This window comes from Phyllobates terribilis, unplaced genomic scaffold (assembly GCF_046119375.1).
Source record: "Phyllobates terribilis strain yellow unplaced genomic scaffold, ASM4611937v1 Scaffold_3__8_contigs__length_932513732, whole genome shotgun sequence".
NCBI lineage: Eukaryota > Metazoa > Chordata > Amphibia > Anura > Dendrobatidae > Phyllobates > Phyllobates terribilis.
Genome location: NW_027362763.1, coordinates 201,802,854 through 201,825,753, shown reverse-complemented (window position 1 = coordinate 201,825,753; position 22,900 = coordinate 201,802,854). Strand labels below are relative to the sequence as shown.

The 22,900-nt window shown below is 42.0% G+C and overlaps 1 protein-coding gene across 3 annotated transcripts in view; it reads right to left on the bottom strand.

Moving 5' to 3' along the window:
• The window catches only part of YEATS2 (YEATS domain containing 2), a 56,237-nt gene extending 33,686 nt beyond the window's left edge, over nt 1–22,551 (bottom strand). For 2 of the 3 annotated variants that reach the window (XM_073674480.1, XM_073674482.1), the window contains exons 1-11: nt 22,351–22,551; nt 22,004–22,122; nt 15,072–15,169; nt 13,129–13,221; nt 8,524–8,751; nt 8,332–8,441; nt 4,219–4,380; nt 3,978–4,089; nt 2,547–2,591; nt 1,191–1,347; nt 40–234 (exon numbers count right to left, since the gene is read on the bottom strand). In XM_073674480.1, the coding sequence (XP_073530581.1) occupies nt 40–234; nt 1,191–1,347; nt 2,547–2,591; nt 3,978–4,089; nt 4,219–4,380; nt 8,332–8,441; nt 8,524–8,751; nt 13,129–13,221; nt 15,072–15,169; nt 22,004–22,103 (1,300 nt within the window). In that variant the 5' untranslated portion in view covers nt 22,104–22,122; nt 22,351–22,551. Of the gene's footprint in view, nt 1–39; nt 235–1,190; nt 1,348–2,546; nt 2,592–3,977; nt 4,090–4,218; nt 4,381–8,331; nt 8,442–8,523; nt 8,752–13,128; nt 13,222–15,071; nt 15,170–22,003; nt 22,123–22,269; nt 22,331–22,350 lie in introns of those variants that run through there. The other variant, XM_073674481.1, reaches the window with a different exon arrangement.
• Nucleotides 22,552–22,900: the final 349 nt, after the last annotated feature.

Below are 22,900 nucleotides of genomic sequence, written 5' to 3'. Positions count from 1 at the left end.
AACAAAAGAAATCTGGGTAAGAGGATGTAGGTGCCTTACCGGACACGATTTTGCAGCTCATTGTGATTGGCTGGAAGGATTTCCCGGGCGAGTCAGCGAGCCCTGTTGCCTGACCTTGGGGCACAATCTTACAGCTGGCGGTGATGGGCTGGAAAGCGGTGCTGCCGTGTGCTCCAATAGTGAACCTCTGGGTCACTTTTGAGGGTGTAAACGTGGGATCTGATGAACCAAAACCTAATAAAAAAAATTATACATATATAACAAGTGTTAGCCAATACATAAAACACAGATAGCAGATGAATGTCCGTTAGGGTTGTCCTAACGCAAAGCCCCTGCTTAACAATGCACTTAATCTAAGCTCATCTCCATTAGATAATACACTCAACAGTACAAACTCAGACATGCCGGATCGATATTACCCCCTCCTGACAAATTGTCCGGGGCTCCCATACACATTAGACTGTCGCTCAAAACAGTTGAGGACGGTGGGTAAAGCAGACATTAGTCTAATGAGTATGAGGGGCTTTAGTGACATTGCTGGAATCAGGGTCTCTGTCCCTACATTATGCTGCTCTCAGTTTAAGTGGGATCCAAGGGATAACGTTTCTCCTTGCAGAAAGTGACATGTCAAGCCTGACATGCCGAGGGGAGGAGACTTTTAAACTGCAATGCTCCTCTGGGAAATATGCAAATTGTCTCTTCAGAGAGGAAGAAGACTAGAACTCTAGTGCCACCTATAGGACAAGGCTCGTTAGAGAGTGGATATTGACTTTTAGGATTGCTACTTCCTTTAGGTGGCACTAGAGTTCTAGTCCACTTCCTCTCTGAAGAGACAATTTGCATATTTCCCAGAGGAGCATTGCGGCTTAAAAGTCACCTCGGCAGGTCACTCTCCGCAAGAAGAAACGTTACCCCATGGATCCCGGTCAGACGCTTTTCACCCAGCCAAACCAGATCTCACTTTGCACTGACGAAGGGCAGTACCCCAAAACACAGTGTCTGCAAATTGAGATTTTGGTTTGGCTTTAATCCTAAATCATGTGATAAGGCTCGTTAGAGAGTCAATATTGACTTTTAGGATTGCTACTTCCTATAGGTGGCGCTCTAGAGTTAAAGTCCTCTTCCTCCCTGAAGAGACAATTTGCAGTTTAAATGGCTAATACCTGGTGACAGATTCCCTTTAAATCTACCTTTTTCTGCTACAGGAAGACTCCCTTTGTGTGGCGATGATGATTTAATGATGGAAGGTCCAGGGACAGATCCTTCAGACTGACTAGATTCATTAGAAGATTGTGAAAAGAGGTAATCTTCTCCAAATGAGTGTCTAAGGAGTTCAACTTCAACAACCTGCAGACAAACAGTACAGAAAAAATGGTTACACTTCTGAAGACTGAAGCCCCCCAATACACGATGGTTCGGCTGCTCGTTCAGCTGGCAGCCATCGCCCCCGGCTCTCCCATACAGAAGAAGGCTTGCTCTGCCGAGCGCTCCTGTATTCTCTATGAAGGAACCGCTGCCAGACTTATTTCAAGGAGAACAAAAGGATTGGCAATCTGAAATCAGACATGCCATATCCGCATCTCCCCTGAAAATAATCTGTTAGAGTCTGCCATATACATTAGACTGTTTCCTGAACCTGTCTATAGTGGCAGGTTCGGCCAACGTTGGTCTAATGTGTATATGATGCTAAAGGGTTAATTTACACTGCAAGATTCCTGCAAAGCAGTGTTCATAAGAATGCTAATTTCACCACAATCTTGCAGTCAAAACAGTCTGCAGATCATCCAAGTGTGCAAAATGCACGTTCGTAGGGTGAAATGATCTTTTGTGCTGCACGAAAGAATATTGTTCTCGGCAGCACATCGACCTGTGTAAACAACTGTGCTGCCAAAAGCCATGGCAGTAGAAGGGCACGAATGATCCATTTCTGATCGCTCAGTGCACATCTGAACCACGGACTGCCTAGGTAAACAGGCTACTAGCAAAGATTGCCTGGGTAAACAGGCTACTAGCAAAGATTGCCTGGGTAAACAGGCTACTAGCAAAGATTGCCTAGGTAAACAGGCTACTAGCAAAGATTGCCTAGGTAAACAGGCTACTAGCAAAGATTGCCTAGGTAAACAGGCTACTAGCAAAGATTGCCTAGGTAAACAGGCTACTAGCAAAGATTGCCTAGGTAAACAGGCCACTAGCAAAGATTGCCTAGGTAAACAGGCCACTAGCAAAGATTGCCTAGGTAAACAGGCCACTAGCAAAGATTGCCTAGGTAAACAGGCTACTAACAAAGATTGCCTATGTAAACAGGCTACTAAAGATCGCTGATTGGCAAACAAGTTGCTGATTGGAGGTAGTTCTGGTCGCCAATCGGGACCTTTAGTTTTTATTATAAAAAATCTCAAAATACATGACATCAACTCAAATAATAAATTCCAATGGAAAACACAGCCTGCATTAACTACTTATGAGCACCAGAATAACGAACTACCCCATGAAAGCAAACCAGAGTATGACAACTAGAAAGTCCAGAATGACAAAGTAAACCGTACCGTTTCGGCGCCCAGTGTCTGTAAGCCAGTGTATGTTCTGTCCAACTAAGAAAAAAACAATATAAAAAGTGAAATACATTTAGTATGTAGCAGGGAAGAAAAGATGGTTTTATTACAATTTATTTGATTAAGTTTAGGTCAGCCATGTGAAAGTTTAATCTTACTTTTCACTTGTTCTCTTCCCAAATCAAAACAACGGAGCATTAACCCTCCCCCCTTCACTTCTGTGCGGATAAGTAAATTGGAAAAAGTATTGAACAGAATTTTTGATATCTAACAAAACAGAAACAGGAGGGTCCGACTCGCTCAGCAATCTAATTGTGTCTAAGGGAACAACGTACAAAAGCCATCTGGGTCTGTCCCAGTCTGCGGCCCGCTCTGTCATACCTCACCTATGTATACAGACGCACTATACACAGACCGGATTATTCATATTAGGCACATAGAAAATGCTGCAAAGTTTGCAATTTAACCCTTTGACTGATGGAAATTTTAGTGCTGTACTTGAGACGACCAGAAGGATTATTTTTCTTTTACCTTCCCTATGTGAATATCACTGCCTGAGATCTTGTTCTTTGAGAGCTGTAGTTGAAGACTCCATTTTCCAACATATAAAAAGTATTATGTATTTATATAAACTGCTATTATAATTTAAATGTAGAAAAAAAACAAAAACATGGTACCATTTTTATTTCTATTAATTACCGATCACCATGAGTAAAGTGTTGACCGTACGGTTGGGGTACTTACAATTACAGGGAAACTGAATATGCTCTAACTTTTCAGCTTTTTTTTCTCTTTAAACCATAATGCACTGGTATATAGAGGTGTAGCTGTATATATAAATACAACATTAACATTTTAGGCAGAAAAAAAATTAGTATACAGAAGAGTGCAGCCTGTAGCTCACTGTTAGTGTTTCTACCTTTCATATTACAGGTCCTGAGACTGAGTCCCACAAAGATCTGCTATAAGGGTGCAAAGAAATAAATTATCATTAAATCTATCAGTGTGTTCAATAGATTTAATGATAATTTAACCTCTAGACCAGTGTTTTCCAAACCCCATCCTCACGGACCCCCACATGTCATGTTTTCAGGATCTCCTTAGTATTACACAGGTGATTGAAGTATCATCAAGGCATCAGGAATTCTCTCACTTGTGCAATACTAAGGAGATCCTGAAAACATGATCTGTGGGGGGCCGTGAGGATGGGGTTTGGGAAACACTGCTCTAGACTGATGTGGCTGCTGAGGACCCTTCCCCTGTGACTCTAAAGCAAAGACTCTACAAGGGGAGATGAACGCAGTGACTATTTATACAATTGGTCCCCCAAACATGTACCATGCAGTATACATGTCACTGGCAACTGTATATGAAAACTCCAAACAGACTAAAACCAGTGATCACAGAATGTCCAAACCCAAATACCTTCAGGTTGTGAATGATATCAATCCTCTTATTTTGGTTGTCTTTAAAATGTATCTGGACTCTAACAGGAAATTCACCCCATCCTCTGCGTGTTAAGTGGAAAGGGGGCTCCCTAAAGTAAAAACAAAAAAAAAAAAAAAAAGTTTTACAGAAAAATTGCAATAGTATAAAAGAAAATGTTTTAATTTCATATTGAATTTTAAGAGTTGAAATTTCAAGAAACGTTTGTCTTAAAACTCACTTGACTTCCACAAGGTCATTGGGTTTGTAGCTTGGGTGCAGAAAGAACCAAACCTTCTTCACAAAATGATCAATGCTGGGTTCCTTTCTACAGCCCCGAACATAAATCATCCACTTGTGAGTAGACTGATCATTTTCTTCTCGCTTGTCTGGAGGGATGTACCTTAAAAATAAAAGGAAAAGATTAAGATAACAAGTATTTACATAATCCAAGTGCAATCACAGTGTACTATTAGTATATACTTTCATCAGATTTCAGTGTATGTTTAGATTTTACAAATTAGATTAATTTTAATCTTGTACATCAATTATAAACTCCAATCGGGTCCAGTATTTAACAAAAAAGTTGAAATGCAACATTAGAAATGGCCACACATTTCTCCTCCTACAAAATTAGGAAAACTATTTGGCCCTACAAAGTCCATATGCAACAGTAATCCCTCTACCTGCAGTTTAGATCTTAGGTCTAGAGCTTAGCTCTTATTATCACTCTAAAGGCCAGAAATTAGCTATAAAATTATACAGAATCTTTCAGTCTTTGGTAACCCTGGATTCTCTTTAGAGATCCTCCCAACTTCCGGTCCCTACTTTCATCATAAGACCAAAAGTAAAAATTCTGTATACCGCTGCACACCAGTTATAGACAGACTGCTCCCACCCTCACCACCCGTAACTCCCATTCCGACCCCTCCACCACCTGTGCCTCCCATTCCGACCCCTCCACCACCCGTGCCTCCCATTCCGACCCCTCCACCACCCGTGCCTCCCATTCCGACCCCTCCACCACCCGTGCCTCCCATTCCGACCCCCTCACCTTTTTTTCTTCCCCTCTCGCTTCTCCTTTACCTCTATATCTTACTCTCTGGACTTATATCTGTCCTTTTTTCAGCTAGAACTGCTATTTTATTTGCACATACGCGTATCTTCTTAGATACATATTCATTTTGAGCCAACGTTCATATATGGTTGCTGAGTCCTTAGTCGGTACCCTGTGGCTTTACATACAGTTATTTATATGTTCTGCTGAAAATTAGAATTAATGTTTGTTTTCTATATTACAAGAGTTTCTTTGTTAATCAGTTGCACATGATAATGGATATTTCCATGTGTGGCCCGGTAACAATTTCCCTTTTCTTATTGTTTATTATTCTATTTTATTTGAAAATTTCCCTTTAATAATATGAAAGATTAAATATAAAATTATACCGGACTCCATATTCTAAGCACAGCACTCGCTTAAGGGAAAAGCATGAAGGCTGAATTCACACATTAGCCATATTATTTTAAGCTATTTTGTCGCAATTGCTGGAGAAAAAGGGATCGTTTTGGAGGAATTTTCCAAGATCTACTGCAATTGAGGAAAAAAAAAATGCAGAGTAGGTGCAATGTGTGAAAACAGATGAAAAGTTTTACATTCTGATTCTGTGGTTTCACAACATGATCATACAAATACTATTAAAACCTCTAAAATTCAGAGGTAATGTGCATGATACAAAAATAGAATAAAAAGGCTTTCTGCAATACCAATGTATACATGATTGATCTGAATAACTATATAACCTGTGCACATGCATGACAATACAAAACAAATAATCCCAATTCCATGCAGCAATGCCAATAGCAACCATCCTTTAAAGGGAATCTGTCAGCAGTTTTTTCTACCTCATCTGAGTGCAACCTGATGTAGGTAAAAAGAAGCTGAATCCAACGATGTATCACTTAAATTACTGGGTGCAGCCGTTCTCACACAATCAGACCTTTTATATTTAGAATCAAGCAGAGCTAAGGACGCTAACCCCACCCACACACAGCTAACCCCGCCCACCCCAGGATCTCTGTGTACAAAGTCCCTTTAAATAGAATCTGTCAGCAAGTTTTGTTATCTCTTCTGATAGCAGCCTAATGTAAAAAAAAAGACCCTATTTGCAGTTTAGTTTACTGGGTGCAGGAGTTGTGACATAATCAGAGTTTTCAGATGTGGCATGAACCAGAGCTCATAAAATGTTGCCCCAGCTCACACCACAGCTTTCAATGTACATTGTCTATTGACAGTAAGCTGCTTAGCAGAGGAGGGGGCGTGGATGGACAAAGCCTCATATGAGCATCAGTCTGGGCAATGATAAAGTCCTGGTGATAAAACATTCATTGTATGGAAACAGCAGCACACAGCCTAATAAGTGACACATCCCTGAAATCTGTGTCTCAGCCCCTACCTCGGTCCTCAGATTACATAGAGATTCCCTTTAAGTGTGCTATTGGCATTGCTGCACTGCAATAGGATTACTCAGACTCTTTAATTGCTTTATACATGCCATGTTATGTAATTGTTTTGCACTATTGTTGATTCTACATAGTTATTCAGATCAATCATGTATACACTAGTATTTGACTGTATTGCAGCAAGCCTCCTTATACTGTTTTTGTATCATGCACATTACTTTAGAATTTTTAAAGTTTTAATAGTTTTTGTATAATTATGTTGTGAAATAATAAATATTAAAATGATTACTTATAATTTGTTTTGAGTCTTGCTCTATACAGGATATATTCTGACATTGAAGACCCATGATTTATAGAGACAATTTGGTGTATACTAGTCCTGTGGGTCTGTGAAGGAGTGGAAACTTACACCTGGAATAGAGAGCATAGCCGGTATTTGGAAGCGGCATATCGGTGGCACATTTGACATGTTACATACAAATTTAGATAAGGGTTTGCCATGGTACGTGCATTGCAAAGCGCAAAATCTGGATTGGTCCACTTTACTACTGGCATGATAATTCATGAGGATTTTGCAGTGGATTCACTGTGGGCCAAATCCACATAGGATACATCATCACACCTTTTCAGTGAGGATAGCGGATTGGAGTTATGGGGGGCCGGATTGTGAGTTCAGGAACGCTTTTTATGGTATTTCCCCACTTTCCAATGAATAATTTCACCTGAGTGTCATCTAGGTAGGGGGAGGTTGGTGTATACAATCCCTCCCCGTCCCATATTAAGGCCACCTGTCAATGCCGTATGTTTTTATCACAATGTGCCAGATGTCTACTTCAGAAAATGTGTGTGTTTGAGGGGAATATGATATATATTTTATCTTAAATTCAGGTTTTAATGCTTTTTTTAGGGTGCTTGCCAAAGTTGTGAACACAAAAGTGAAAGGGTTAACTTTAATGTTTTTTTTTTTTAATATATATATTTGGCAGGCATTATAATTGCCTGCAGATCAGTGAGCGTCCAGATCCGGAGATTCATGGCTCAATAAACCCCCAAACAGTGAGCAGCTCGGCGACAGGGGTACACTGAGCGTCATACGCAGTCAATAGAAGTAAAGGCCAAGAAGCCCATGCTTACTACTGAGTCCGTACCCCGCTCTGTGTGCCCGTTCCGGTCTCCTGGGTCTATTGAGCAATCCGCAGCAATCTCAATACCTGGACCCCCACTGATTTGCAGGTAATTAAAAGTGGCTGCTAAAGATGAAAAAATGCAGTGCAAGTGGAGTTATTTTTAAAGGGGTTTTACCCCGAACAAAACTTAAATTTGAATCAATAGATTTTGGAATAATAATAACTTCCACAATTGGATGTGTTTAAATAAAATGTTCCTGTGCTGAGATAATCTTATAAATGTGCCCCTGCTGTGTACTGTGTAATGGCTGTGTCTGACCGTGCAGGAACATGGTCTGATCATACCACATCTCCTGGGCAGGGGAGGAAGCAAAAGAGTATACTGACATGACAGCAGAGGATCACAGCTGATTATTTTTGTGAGGTAAAACATTTCCCTGCCTGTTTTTAAACCATGCTTTACTTCAAAGAAAAAATTATTTGCGATCCCGTGCTGTAATGTCTGTATACCCCCCTCTCCCCAGGAGCTGTGGTATGATCAGATACAGCCATTACACAGGGGCACATTTATAAGATTATCTCAGCACAGGAACATTTTATTTAAACACATCCAAATGTAGAAATTATTATTATTCCAAGATCTATTGATTAAAATGAACTTTTGCTCAAGGGAAAACCCCTTTAGTAGCCATTAATGATAAAAAACCTGTGCATTGCAGTGGGCACACACGAACTGCAGTCATATTCTTTCAGTAACGAAAACGTACTTTGAGACATTTCCGACCACTATAGTTTTCTTCACAAAACGTCGAGAAGTGTCTTCAGATCCTGAAAACCCGACCGATCTACTGTTCATGTTTTCCGTTGAGGTAGAATCCTACAGAAAAAAGGAAATGATTGCACAAGTCACAGTGTGAAGAATGAGAACGGTCCTGATTACAGAACTTGATAAAACGTACTTTCCCGAGCTGGCGGTCGGCTGGAGGAGCCCCTTTAAGCGTTGCTCTTGATAGGACTGTGCTGTCTTTATCCGGCTCGCTGTGGGTACAGACGGAGTCCGTCTCGGAGTTATTGGCGGAGGGTGTGTCTGAGCGGTGATTTGCAGGAGAAGAAGCCCGAGAGGGGGATTCCAAAAACTTCTTTATAGACGGATGGTTCAAAATTGTGGGATCACAAGATGCCGTAACCTGTTTAGACAAGAAGCAGCGTGGTAACTAAAGCATCGCTGGGGCTTCAACGCAGCAGAATTTATTTCTACATGAAGAGGAGCACAAAGTGACATTAAAAATGTAAGTGAGAAGATACAATAACACTTTTTTTTATAAAATGGAAGGTTTCTGGTGCTGATTTCTTCAGTCACAGACAGAAATGCTAACAAAATAGCACTGGCTGTCATTGGAAACAGACAATGGTTTATCTACACCCCAGTGTCAGACATGGGAACAGTAAGCTTGGCTCCAAGACTACATTCACACCTTAGTTGGAGTCTCTCCTAGAAGACTCGGCCTCGGATTCTGATGTTAGAATGAGAGACTAGAACTGCATGTCACGCACAGGTCTACAGAACATGACGGACTCCCTCAAAAGTGAATAGGGTCTGCCGGGCCCACCTGGTGTAGCCTGGGTCCTTAATCATCCACTACAGCAATGTGATGTCTATCATAAATGGATGTCTCCAAACACAAAGCCCAACTGTAACGTGAGCGCCAACAAGGCAGCAGACATATGGAGAGGAAATAGGATGTAACAAAAGCAGGAACATAAATCCTCTATATCAGGGATGGGCAGGTAATTTTATCGAGGGGCCACATGAGAGACTTAAGTGTTGCGGAGAAACGGACCAATTGGCTTAAATTAATTAAGCTCAATATTAATATATGATACAGTTAATATTAATATACAGTTATCACTTAATACTGAGCAGAATTAAGTATGCTGACATCCCCTATACCCATCACTCAGCCCCCCTCACAGTCCCCTATATACATTATGAGCCCCCCACAGCCCCCTATATACTGTATGAGCCCCCACCTAGCCTTCCTATATATAGTATGGACCTCCACATAGCCTCCTATATACAGTATGATCCCCCACAGACCCCCAATATACAGTGTGAGCCTCCACACAGAGATCTTACGTACAGACGCACATCCCACAAACATTTAAAAAAAAACTCGCTCCCATGACGCACGTCTGTCTTTGCTGCGTGTACAGCGATGTAGTGAAGTCATCACGTCTACTGTCTCAGTCGCACACGCTGAATGGTGGAAGAAGCCAGCAGCCCCTTCCTCCATCATCAAATTCACCACTCCAAAATCCAGAGGATGCAAAGAGCGGTGATAACGGGACGCTGGGCGGAGGCATGGTACCACTTCAGTCCGAGGGCCAGATTGGAACAGCCAGAGTGCTGGACGTGGCCCATGGGCCGCACTTTGCCCATATAGATTATGAAATGCTGTAAATTGCGGTTGGAAGAAAGTGTCACAAGAACCTATTGTTGAAATTCTGCTTTTATATTAAAATGTATTGTGTGAAGGAAAGGGGATTTAGACATCTACGTAGAAAAGGGTTCTTTACAGTAAGGTTGTGTGCCCACTATGCGTTTAAGCGTTTCCGCACCGGCAATTCCGCTGCAGAAACGCTTAAAAAACGCTTGGTAGAAGATCTGATATGTTCCCCAATGATAATCCGCATGTGCTCTGCACATGCTGCGGAAATTTCCGCTGCGGATTATCACTGCGGAAAAATAAGCAGCACTACCAATTATTTTGCGTAATCGTGGCATTTTCGCCGCCATTGACTTGCATTGAATTGCTTAATATCCGCATGACTACATGTGCACATGCGGATATTAAGCGATTCTATGTGCGGATGGTACCCGGGTCTGGAGAAGAGGAGACTCATCCAGACCCGGGTACCATAGAACCTGTATAAAAAAAAAAAAAAAAAAGAATTTTAAATAAAAAAATACATTATACTCACCTTCTGACGGCCCCCGGTCTCCTTAGTGATACGTCCTGGCTCCCCGGCAGCTCGCGATGGTCTAAAAGGACCTGCCATGACGTCATTTAGTCATGTGACGGGTCACGCGACCGCTGACATCAGCGGTCGCATGACCTGTCACATGACTAAATGACGTCATGGAAGGTCCTTTTACAACACCGCGAAGACCGGACGCATTGGATAGGGTGACCGGGGGCCATCGGAAGGAGAGTATATGTTTTTTTTTTTTGTTTTTTTTTTTACTAACTTGGTCACACTATATAAAATCTATGCCGGTTGTAACCAAGTTGTGAAGCACTTTTCCAAGTGATGCTAAAATCACTTGGAAAACGCTTGACAACCCGCATGTGCAAAACGTGTGACAAACGCTTGTTCCTGGCAGGAACCTTAAGGTATGTGCACAAGATGTCTTTTTTAAGAGGACTCGGCTCTGAAAACCAACTGAAAAGTAGCTACCTAAACTGTCAATAGAATAGATGACTATGAACATTTCCATGAAAAAAGGACTAGGTGTTCATGTTTTTTTTCTTAGCGTCTTTTAACGGCTTTGGGTTTCCAAAGACGCCAAGTGGTTAAAAGAGTGACCTGACCGTTCTTCAGGCGTTTTCTACTCTAAAAGCAGCTGTCTGTATAGCCTGGTGGTTTCTTCATCGTTGAATGTATTAAAAAACAAACAAAAAAAAAACATTGCAAAAGTTCTCAGGAAACAACAAAAGTTTCCTGAGGTGTTTTCCTCTTGAAAAAGACGTTGTGTACACATCCCCTTAGGGTGGTCAGTCTGTGGGGCACCTTGCTGCAAGTAATGATGGAAGATAATAGATCAGCATTTTTTAAAAAAAAAGCTAGATGCTTATCTATTAACAAATGGCATTGTGGGTAATATGCTACCAACAAATAATGATTAATTTGATTGAAAAAGGTTAAACTTTAGGGATCACAGTTTTACCATATGTAAATGCGTCTTTTTTTCCCAAAATTTTTAATAAAATTAAAAAATATATATTTCTATATCACTATCTTTATGAAAACAAATATAAAAATCTTTCTATTCTCACACTGGCTACTAAGCCTAAACTCCTATATCCTGTTCTGCAGAGCAGCCACATAGAGGCAGAAATAGATTGACTTCTACAGGAGCTTTCTAGACATGCTGTAATCAGATAACAGCCAGGGAGGGGGAGGAGGTGAGCTGTGACCATCACACATGGTGAATTCTGTTATCTACTGTATATAGAGGCGATACCTTTCATTGTAATCCTGTCTGTGATGATAATGAGACTGCTGAAAAGTTATCTGCATAGAACAGGAAGTGAGAGTTTAGTATACAGCCTAGTAGCCAGTGTGAAAATTGCTAATTTTCCGATTTTTTTTTTTTTTACATTTTTGGCTGAAAATAAGAGTTGAAGAAAAAAAACAAAAAACTATCAAATGTTTTAAAAATAAGCTTAACATAAAAAACTGCCAGTAATTTAATCAGTGAGTCATTTTCTGGTGACACATCCCCAGTGCAGATTTCACAGTGTAGAAACTCTGCCATCACTTGCTACACTGTAGAGCCAACACTAAGGCTGTGTTCACACACAGTTTGTCCCCATATTTGTGACCTCAGTAAGGCCGAGTTCACACGATGCGTTTTTCATGCGTTTCCGCGGCGTTTTTGCAGTTGCGTAAACGCCGCGGAAACGCATGAAAAACGCATGGTAGAAGGGCAGCAATGTTCCCCAATGGAAATCCGCATGTGCTGTGCCCATGATGCGGATTTTTCCGCAGCGTAAACGCTGCGGTCAAAAATCCGCAGCATGTCAATTAATTTTGCGGAAACGCTGCTCTTTTGCCGCCATTGACTTGCATTAGACCGCATGGAATCCGCATCACTGTATATGTTGATGCGCTTTTCATGCGGTCTAATGTGCGGATGGTACCCGGGTGTGGAGGAGAGGACTCTCTTCCAGACCCAGGTACCATTAAAAAAAAAAGAATAAAATAAAAAATATATATATTCTCACCTTCTGACGGCCCGCGCTGCGTCCTGCCGGCTTCCCGGGAACTTCGCGGTTGAATGAAGGACCTTCGCTGACGTCAGAGTCATGTGACGGGTCACGTGACGCTGACGTCGGAAGGTCCTAAAGTCTTCACTGCCGGCAGCCGGGACCGATGAAGCAGGACACCGGGGGCCATCAGAGGGTAAAGTATAGATTTATTTTTTGACATTCACACACTATATAAATCCATGCCGGTTGCATGGATTTATATAGTGTGAAGTTGACAAGCACTTTCCAAGTGATGCTAAAATCGCTTGGGAAGCGCTTGTCAACCCGCATGCGGAAAGGAAAGTGAAGACCGCTTCATTTCCGCATGTCCCTGGCAGGAAACCGCATGTACAATCCGCATGCGTTTTTTCCTGCCAGAGAGATGCAGAAACGCTCAGGAAAAAATCCTGAGCATTTCTGCATCGTGTGCACATACCCTAAAGGTAGTCGACACCCATAGGATCAAAAATACGTCAAATATTCAGGATAATGGGAGGATAAGAGTAACAGGGCACAGAAAGAAATTTGTACCTCTGGTACTTTGCTGACCCCTGCCGAGGCATAGTAATTGGCCACAATGTATGCACGAAGTTTATCCATCATACGTCGCGCTTCAGTCAACCGCTGTTTGAAAAAAAAATGAGAAAGAATAAAGATTAAATGTCATCACATCATTAACCTGTAAAGAATCAAGAAAATAAAAACTCAGGACATCAGGACCTCACAGAGAGGAATCTCTGGCTCCAGACCTGTCCCTGCATTGCATGCTCAGCCATTCCTTACAGCCACACATGGCTTTCCTTGGCCCTTCATAACCAAGTGATTACTGGGGCGTTATATTTCTTAAGGGCTTGTCACTATGATGCAAGATAGGGGGTCTCACACCTTGTTCCTATCAGTACAAACTTTTGGCTAAGAGTACTGCACTATAACTCCGTTCTAGCTCATATTCTACCTCTAAATCAACAAAATTTGTCCATTTTTTTCAAGTGAGATATCTGAATGTTCCTGAGCAACTGGATAAGCTAATACTGCTTCACTTTAAAAAGGTTTGTCACCTAATCTGACAGCAGCACGATGTAGAGACAGAGACACTGATTCCAGGGATGTGTCACTTACTGGGCTGCTTGCTGTAGTTTTGATAAAGTAATTCTGATAAAACAGCGATTTTATCACTAGAGGACTAGTAAACCTGCTGCAATGTAGTCCTTCATATTCATGAGCTGTGTATAACCCTGCCACCACCACTGATTGGCAGCTCTGTGTACACTGTGCATAGGCAGAAAGCTGCCAATCAGTGGTGTGGGTGGGGTTATACAGAGTTCAGCATTCAGAGAACTCCTAGATCTTCAGCAGATAAAACAGTGATTTTATCAAAATGACGGCACGCAGCCCAGCAAGTGATACATCACTGGAATCAGGGTCTCTGCCCTTACATTATGCTGCTCCGAGATGGGGCAGAAAAAAAATCTGGGGACAGATTCCTTTTAAATGGAACTTGTCAAACTTCTACACCCACAAACCATATCTATGACAGCAGTGTCAGCTGCGGCCCTGTTATGGTGAAATAGGCCAGTGGCCATCATTTTATGTTTTATTCAGCAATCATCTGAGTTGCCAGAAATTACTGTTAGGCAGCACCTGTTTACATGCGCCAATAAAGACACCAGTTTTTTGCATTTAGCACATGCAGGTGCTACAATATAACTGAGCCGAATATATATCAATAGAGTTACTGCACTGACTTATGAAAACAGCAACATTAGTGGCTACAATATAATGATGAAAGAAAGACATCAGTCAGACCAGTTGTGTTTTTAACGGAACTTCCAGGTTGGATTAGCACTTGCACATAGGATGCTGTTCATTTAATTTTAAAGCATATATTAATACAAGTCAGTTCTTTCCGGCCCTTTAAGAAAAAGTCTGAAGTCAGGCTCTCCAGGTCTCACAGTTGACAGCTGTGTTAGACTTACTGCCTCAGAGCAGGGAAATACAACTGCATCAGGGGTGGTGGGGAGCTGGGAGTGTGCAGCATAGAAACACAGAAGATCTATGCTGCTCTTCATGCTAGATGCAGTAATAAAAGAAACATTGTAATACGGATTCCTGTGTATTATGGATCAGAAGAAGAAGGAGGAGAGAAGAAGCAGCTTTCCCCAACAGTGTTTTGTAGCGGTCTGTGGTAAACATAGTTGAAAGAGCAATTATGTCCGCCTCTAAAAAGTTAAACCTTTTCTAAGCAGCTATGTTCTCCTCTTGCCAATTAACCCTTTATAAACAGTTATGTTACCCTTCTTTATTTTGTATGCAGAATACACAGGGACATCTATTACATGGCTGATAACAATATTCTGTATAAAGTAAAATTCAGAATAAGCTCTTTTTTAGAATTAAACCTTCATTTACTAAAACAGTAATGTCTATTTAATTTGTCAAAAAATGAAAAGAAGGCAAAGATGTACACCACAAACCTGATCTATGATTTCAATCTCATTCTCCTTGTTCTTCAACTCAACAGCAAACTGTTCGTTAACGATGGACTCGATCTTTGAGATGGCAGCATCACGAGCTATATTCCAAATGTATAAGTCAAATTAGTTTAATGATACTATAAAAACTAAATTTCCAACGCACCAGGGCAATTGAGAAGAGCCAGACCAGGCGCCAGAATTGGTGCATCTAATGTTATACGCCAAATCTGGGGTGGCTGCGGGCTTGTATTTTTAGGCTGGGAAGGGTTCAATAACCAGAGATCTTCCCAGGCTGATAATATAATATACACAAAACTCATAACGTAAGGATGAACCTAGAGTGCCACAGTCAGGCACCTCGGTTCATCAGGCATCACTCCATTAAATTTAAACACACAAAAAGAGCAGGGAGTTTAAGGATGGAAAAAATATGTAGAAAATTTTATTAAAATCAATACATACACATAGAAAATGATTAATTAAAAATAGGACAGTTAGTGAAAGAGCACCTTTGCTCTGCACGCATGAAGTGCCAGTAGTGCAATAAATCATAATTCCTATAAGAGTATTTCTGTATAATAAATAGCAGCCAGGCACAATATCAGGGGGGAAAACCCATAGCATCAATCAAGAAAGATCAAAGGAATCACACAGGCATATATCAATTTATAAAAGGCCAAGTAACCAGTAACAAATGTGGAGATGCCAATGACTGATCTTACTAAAGGGGGGAGCAGAGCAGAGGGCGAGTATGGAACCAGGTGAAGGGGCAAGACCCGACACAGGCCTCCGACGCGCGTTTTGCGTGGCTTTCTCAAGGAGGAGAACCAAGAAATAAGCCCACAGCCGTTTGCTTGATCTTAGCTGGTTATCAAAAATAGGGAGGACCTCATGTCATTATTTTTTTTTAATAGGTTTAATAAGGAGAAACACCCTTCATGAAAGACACCCACATGAAAGACACTAAAGGGTGCAAGTTTATTATATGTAGGAGGCTTGTGAAATTATATGTCTACAGGACATCTATATATTCTATTTATATCTTTACATATTATTGCTTTATTAGTTTGAAAACTAGCTTTAAATTACAGTATGTAAAAGAGGATATTAAAAACGCATTGCATATGGATGTCATACAGATGCCAAGTGAGAAATCGCATTGTACTCGAATGACACTCGTCCTACTTTTCTGGATCAACATCGGAGCGATTTTTTATATGACTGGGTGACTCCAGTCTAATACTGTGTAGGCCTCCATCAGCAAGGTAATGACCTAACCAGACCTCTAAAGCCGTCCAGAAGTATCAGGCACCAAAACATTACCAGCAGATGCATAAGGGGCGGCCTCCATGTATGGGACATTTTTTGCAGTAAATCCCACTCAACTGGACTGAAATCTGGGGAACGCTCAGCGTGTTCCGACACCAGCATTAACTTATTGGCAATTGGTTCTACAATAGAGCTTCTGTGGACTGAATCAGCTCCCAGCATGCATCTCCACAATTTGTTGCCAGTTTACCAGTCACCCTCTCTAGGACCATTTTTTGGTAGTCATCACAGCAATTCAGCATAAACTTTTAGTCCAAAACATCAAGACCGGCATTGTTCATGTGTCTTGATGAGGAGTCAGACGCTTCTGATTCATGAAGAGGCATACTCAGCAGCACTGGACGAGTGGCGTACATCTCCACATAAATCCTACTCCAGCCCCAGCTGGAGTAAGATTTGCAGGACAGCGAATAACACCACTAGTTATAAATTTAACGAGCAGCGGTCGCCATGCCCATGTACTGTCCTGGCTCCGCCCAGTTGTTGGAGCTGAGCGAAAATGGAGTGAGAACGCCAAAATTGCAAAATTTCAGTGCAGCCGCCAGTTGTGCCAAAATTCGGCAACTTTTCAAAGCTTTTTACGCCAGAATACTGGCATAAAAGCTGTTTAATCAGGCCCTATGTGAAGTTATGACCGTAACAGCACAAACTTGTAAAGACAATTTTTAAAGGGGTTTTCTGGTTTCAGAAAACACCTCTCCCAGGCAAACTGTGCTTTACTCACCCTTCCCAGTCCAGCACTGAGTCTCTGCCGCTGCACCTGGTGTTTCAGTGCTGATGTCATCACCTCAAAACTGCAGCTAATAAATGAGCTCTATGGCTCTGCCCGAGTTGACGCCATAAGCCGTTGAGCACACTGATTGTCTGCAGTGCTGCCAATGTGACGTCAGCACTGTATACAATTACAGACTCCGGCAGAAGCAGAGACTTTTTTTTTAATCAAACTGTAGCCAGGTATAAGGGTTTTCTCAATTACTTTATTGCCTCATGTAAAATAAATAAAGAGGAATGGTCTTCACATTACTCCTATATACTATACATGCCTTATGAATATTCTGCAAATAATTGGTATTCATGTATGGAGACATTTTCTTTCTGTATATATTTTGTACACTATGTATTATACACCGTATTATATAGTATTACTTTATGTTAGAGACTCAGCGACCCCTAACAAAGGCCCGGGAAGGGTCGAGACGTCCAATTTAACGGTGTCGCTTTTCGTTTCACCTAACTCACTCTATCCTACTGTATATACAGAGTCATGGCTGAAAGTGTTGGCAACCTTGAAATTGTTCCAAAAAAATGAAGTATTTCTCCCAGAAAACCATTTTAATTACACATGTTTATTTCCTTTGTGTGTATTGGAACAGCACAAAAAAAAAAAAAACGGCAAATTGGACATAATTTCACAAAACCCCAAAAATGGGTCAGACGCAATTGTTGGCTCCTTTCCAAAATTGTGGGTAAACAACTTTGCTTCAAGCACCTGATGCTCATTCAAACTCACCTGTGACAAGTAACAGGTATGGATAATAAGAAAATTACACCTGAAACCAGATAAAAAGGGGAAAAGTGGACTCAATCTTTGCATTGTGTGTCTGTGTGTGCCACACTAAGCATGGAGAACAGAAAGATGAGAACTGCCTGAGGATTTGAGAACCAAAATTGCTGAACAATATCAAAAATCTCAAGGTTACAAGTCCATCTCCAGAGATCTTGATGTTCCTTTGTCCACGGTGCGCAGCACAATCAAGAAGTTTACAACCCATGGCACTGTAGTTAATCTCCCTGGACGTGGACGGCAAAGAAAAATTGATGAAAGGTTGCAATGCAACCTTTTGTTCCAATACACACAAAGGAAATAAACATGTGTATAACAAAACATGTGTAATTGCAATAATTTTCTGAGAGAAATACTTCATCTTCTGGAACAATTCCAATGGTGCCAATACTTTTGGCCATTACTGTATACATCACTGAAAAAAAATCACTTGGCAACAGATCTTCTTGAGAGTGTGGTGGATGTTTCTTCATGTAAAATATAAACAGACTGTACTCAACCTCCAGCGTTGGCATTCTAATGTCACGAGAGCCCTGCAGCTAATCAGCGGACACTTCACACAATGTAGCAATAAATCGACAAATGGGTGTATCTCACTGATACATAGGCAGGTCCCTGTACAGTCGGCACTGATTGGACCAGGCCATCGTTGTACAGAGGCACAGCCCCAACTGGTATCACCCAGCTTTCAATATATTCAGACATTTGAAGAATCCATGAAGAATCACAGATAGAGATTGAGCGAACCCGTGGATATTTGGGTTCGCAGGGTTGGCGAACATACAGTAAAATGTTCGGTTCGGGTGTGAACTTGACCCCGGCCCGAATACAAGTGGGGACCCGAACTTCGGTGCTTTAACCCCTTTACCCCCGGGCCATTTTCGTTTCTGTTATTTGCTCCCCTTGTTCCCAGAGCCATAACTTTTTTTATTTTTTGGTCAATATGGCCATGTGAGGGCTTATTTTTTGCGGGACGAGTTGTACTTTTGAACGACATCACTGGTTTTACCATATTGTGTACTAGAAAACGGGAAAAAAATTCCAAGTGCGGTGAAATTGCAAAAAAAGTGTAATACTGCCATTATGATTCTCCAGGTCATTACGAGTTCATAAATATCAAACATGTATAGGTTCTTTTTTAATTAAGTGGCGAAAAATTTTTTCCAAACCTGTAGTGTCTCCATTTTTCGGGATCTGGGGCCGGGTGAGGGCTTATTTTTTGCGTATTGAGCTGACGTTTATATTGATACCATTTTGGTGTAGATCTGATGTTTTGATCGCCCGTTATTGCATTTTATTATAATGTTGCGGCGACCAAAAACACATAATTCTGGCGTTTAGAATTTTTTTCTCGTTACGCCGTTTACTGATCGGATTAATTCTCTTTTTTATATTGATAGATCAGGCGATTCTGAACTCAGCAATACCATATATGTGTATGTGGCTTATTTTTATTGTTTTCTTTTGAATGGGGCGAAAAGGGGGTGACAAACTTTTATATTTTTAAAAAAAACTTTTCTTTTTTTTCCATTTTTTGCATGCATACAAGTGATGAGCAGATCGCCTGTATGCAGCAGATGTGCTCACTTGCTATGAGCGCCGATCATTGGACATGACAACCACAACCCATGTTGTGAAGGGGTCACCGGTGGGCGGGGCTAATGTCAGAGATTGACAGCGGCATTTAACTGGTTAACAACCGCGGGTGGATCGCGGTTCGACCAGTGGCTGTTGCGGGCACATGTCAGCTGTGTAAAACAGCTGACATGTGCCCGATTCAGTGCAGGCTCACCGCCGGAGCCCATGTTGAACCGGGGATTCAGACGTGGTGCATACTATTATGTACCACGTCGGAAAGGGGTTAAAATGGTCATAGTCAGGTTTAGGGGGCTGCAAAAGAAAGCTAAATGGGGGTAAGAATAGGACAATTGCCCTGCAAACATTGCCCATAGCAATCATGGTAAAGTAGGAAGTAAATGAACAACATAAAAAATTCAACATTGCCCTCACAGAGACTGAGGCCTGCTACTTCCAGTCCAGTAATATACACACCCAAGGTAGCCTTAGTTCACAGCCTCTGGGTATTCCAGCAGCTGGAAACTCCAGTAACCTTAAAATGTCCCTCAAAGTTTCCCATAAGGATTCTGGGCCTCACAGCTGCCGGGAGACCTGAAAGGTTACCTGAAGTAGTAATGAAAATCGGCACTCAAAAGAATATGTTGCAAAACAAGGTAAATTTATTTACAGTCCGTGGATCAACAGCTAGTGGATAATGTGGATAATAATCAGATAAATGCTGTGATGTTAAAGTGGAAGAGGCGTAGTCAATATTCATTGGGGATGACACTTAAACAGACTGAAGATGGTAAGAGGTATGTCTGCGCTGGGGTATGGTGGCTTAAAGCCACAGTCAGAAAGCACTTTTTGTGATTAAATGGGTAAAAGAGGGGGGGGTTATTTCTGAGACATGAGCGTAATCACGCTCCTGCAGCGTGTAGCACTGAGCTGCCGTGAGAAAGGTCACAGGAGTTTATAGCTGATGAACCCCAGTCACCTCACTTACGGCACTGCTCGCTGCGTGATTACGCTACTGTCTCACTGTGAGCCAGTTGGCGTTGATAGCGGACCGCTATCCAAATCATCAGGATCGTCGTGGGACAGATATGGATTATCTTCTCGTTGGACAGGTGAGGAATATGGTCGTTTATTATTTTTTGGCTTTTAGAAGGGACATGAGCATGAATTGATTATCAGCGGAAAGGAGAATATAACTTTGCTTTTTATTTAAAATAAAAAGGTGTCAGTGTTTTTATTTCAATTAAAAGGACTTTATTTGAGCTGTGTATTTTTTTACAATGTAACTAAGGAGTTAGTAATGTGGGTGTCATATAGACGCCTCTCCATTACTAACCCCTCAGCTTGATGTCAGTGACCATAAAACAGCTGATATCAACCCCACATGTATTACCCCACTTGCCACTGCACCACGGCAAGTGGGAAGAGCCGGGCAAAGCGCCAGAATATTTGCATCTAATAGATGCGCCTTTTCTGGGGTGGCAGCGGGCTGCTATTTTTAGAAGGAAGTAAATCCCAGCAGTCCCGTGTGAGATAAACAGCAACTAATTGCTCAAGTGCAAATTCCATTCCAAAATTCCAAATCAAGATTGTTGAAAAAAGCCTGGGACAGGCTGAAAAGTCCGAATGGAATCTGCACTTGAATAAACAGCAACTACTTACTCAACATGTGACTGCCGGGATTTTCTTACTTCTGCATACTCTCTCCACAAGCCCCACGCTAATGGAGTGCCGACCCGCTATCTGTGGGCTGCTATTTTTAGATTAGGGAGGGCCAATAAACGTGGCCACTTCCCCATCTTAGAATACCAGCCCTCAGCTGTAGCTTGGCTGGTTGTCAAAAATGGGATGAATCCTAAGTCATTTTTTTAAATGATTTATTTAAATAATTTTAGAAAAAAACAGCATGAGACCCCTCTGTTCTTGATAACCAGGCATGATAAAGCTGAGGGCTGCAGCTGTCGGTTTTCCCTGCGCTGGTTGTCAAAAATAGAGGGACCACTCATCTTTTGCTTTCATTTATTTAATGCACAGGTGCCGGCTGATGAATACTCCCATCACCATACACCTGCTCTTGCTGCTATGAGCGAGAGCAGGATGATAAAGAGTAGTATGCTCATCAGCCGACGCCTATGACCGGTGATAAAATCTGCTGGCTCACACTGTCATCTACATGATCAGAGCCTGTGTTGCTCACGCTGTCACACAGATGACAGGGCAGGAAACACCCGATGTTCGGGCTGCCGAACCCAAATAGTAACACGGACTTCCTGGAGCAGTCGGTCACGGACACTAGGTGTTCAGTAGGGACCCTGAACTTTACCGTTCGCTCATCCCTAATCACAGAGGAACAGCACAGTTATTAGAAAGCTGCTGCGAAATACACGTTCTGTGACAGGCCTGACGGGGGCGCTCTCACATCCTCTAAAGTGTAATGCATTTAATAAATGTGTGTGTCACATACCGGAGGTCTCTATTGCCTTGTGCCGCTTGTTCTGCCGTACCACCGCTACGTCCTCATAGTCCGGATCCTTGTCCTCCATGGTTCTTTTCACCCCGGACATATTGGTGCAAGGTAATGTACTAGAGATAATAAACCACAGAGAGCACATTACTCCCAGATATCACAGGGTATAACACACTGCAGCTAACACCACACATGTCCTTCCATAGTCCTCCTATAGCAAGCACATGGGGCATGCATTAGTGCTGATAACACATTATACACACCGCCCACCCTCAGCACCATGCAGCCTGCACTACTGGATATGTGGCTGCTCTGTGCAGACCTGCAAGGGTTAACCTGCTCACCCGGTCAAATCACGGGACCGCGCACGTCTGTGAGGGGTGTGTGACACGTGACTGCAGCTCCTGTAAGCCTCAGCCTGCCAGGGGATCGGCCGCAGCTTTGTGTTTACAGCGGTATCTTGGACGCTCGGTGTGCAGCCCTGGGGAGGATCGCCTATCTAGTCGATCATCGAAAAGGCCCAGATGGAGTGTACCACGTGGGTACAGACGACTGTCGTCGTGAGGTAGATCAAAGAGACCGGACGCAGAATTTTTATGTCACTGGTTTAGCAGCCATCTTTGTTACTGGCAAAAGTTGCACATAGACCATGTGATGTCCATAGAGTGTACAGATGTGGAGTCATGCAGTGAGCCATGCAGGCCGCTGGGTGGCAGTGCTGCTTCTTACATTTAATAGGATAAGTCCAGTGAGGTGAGGTTCACAAGAGGATTCTTAAATGTGTAAGTTAGCTGATAACTTCCTGATCCCTGGGAGCAGGGTCGCCAACTGTCCAGAAATTCCAGAAAAATAGGACACTTTTTTGACCTGTCTGTAAATTTTTTTTAGGTCTCC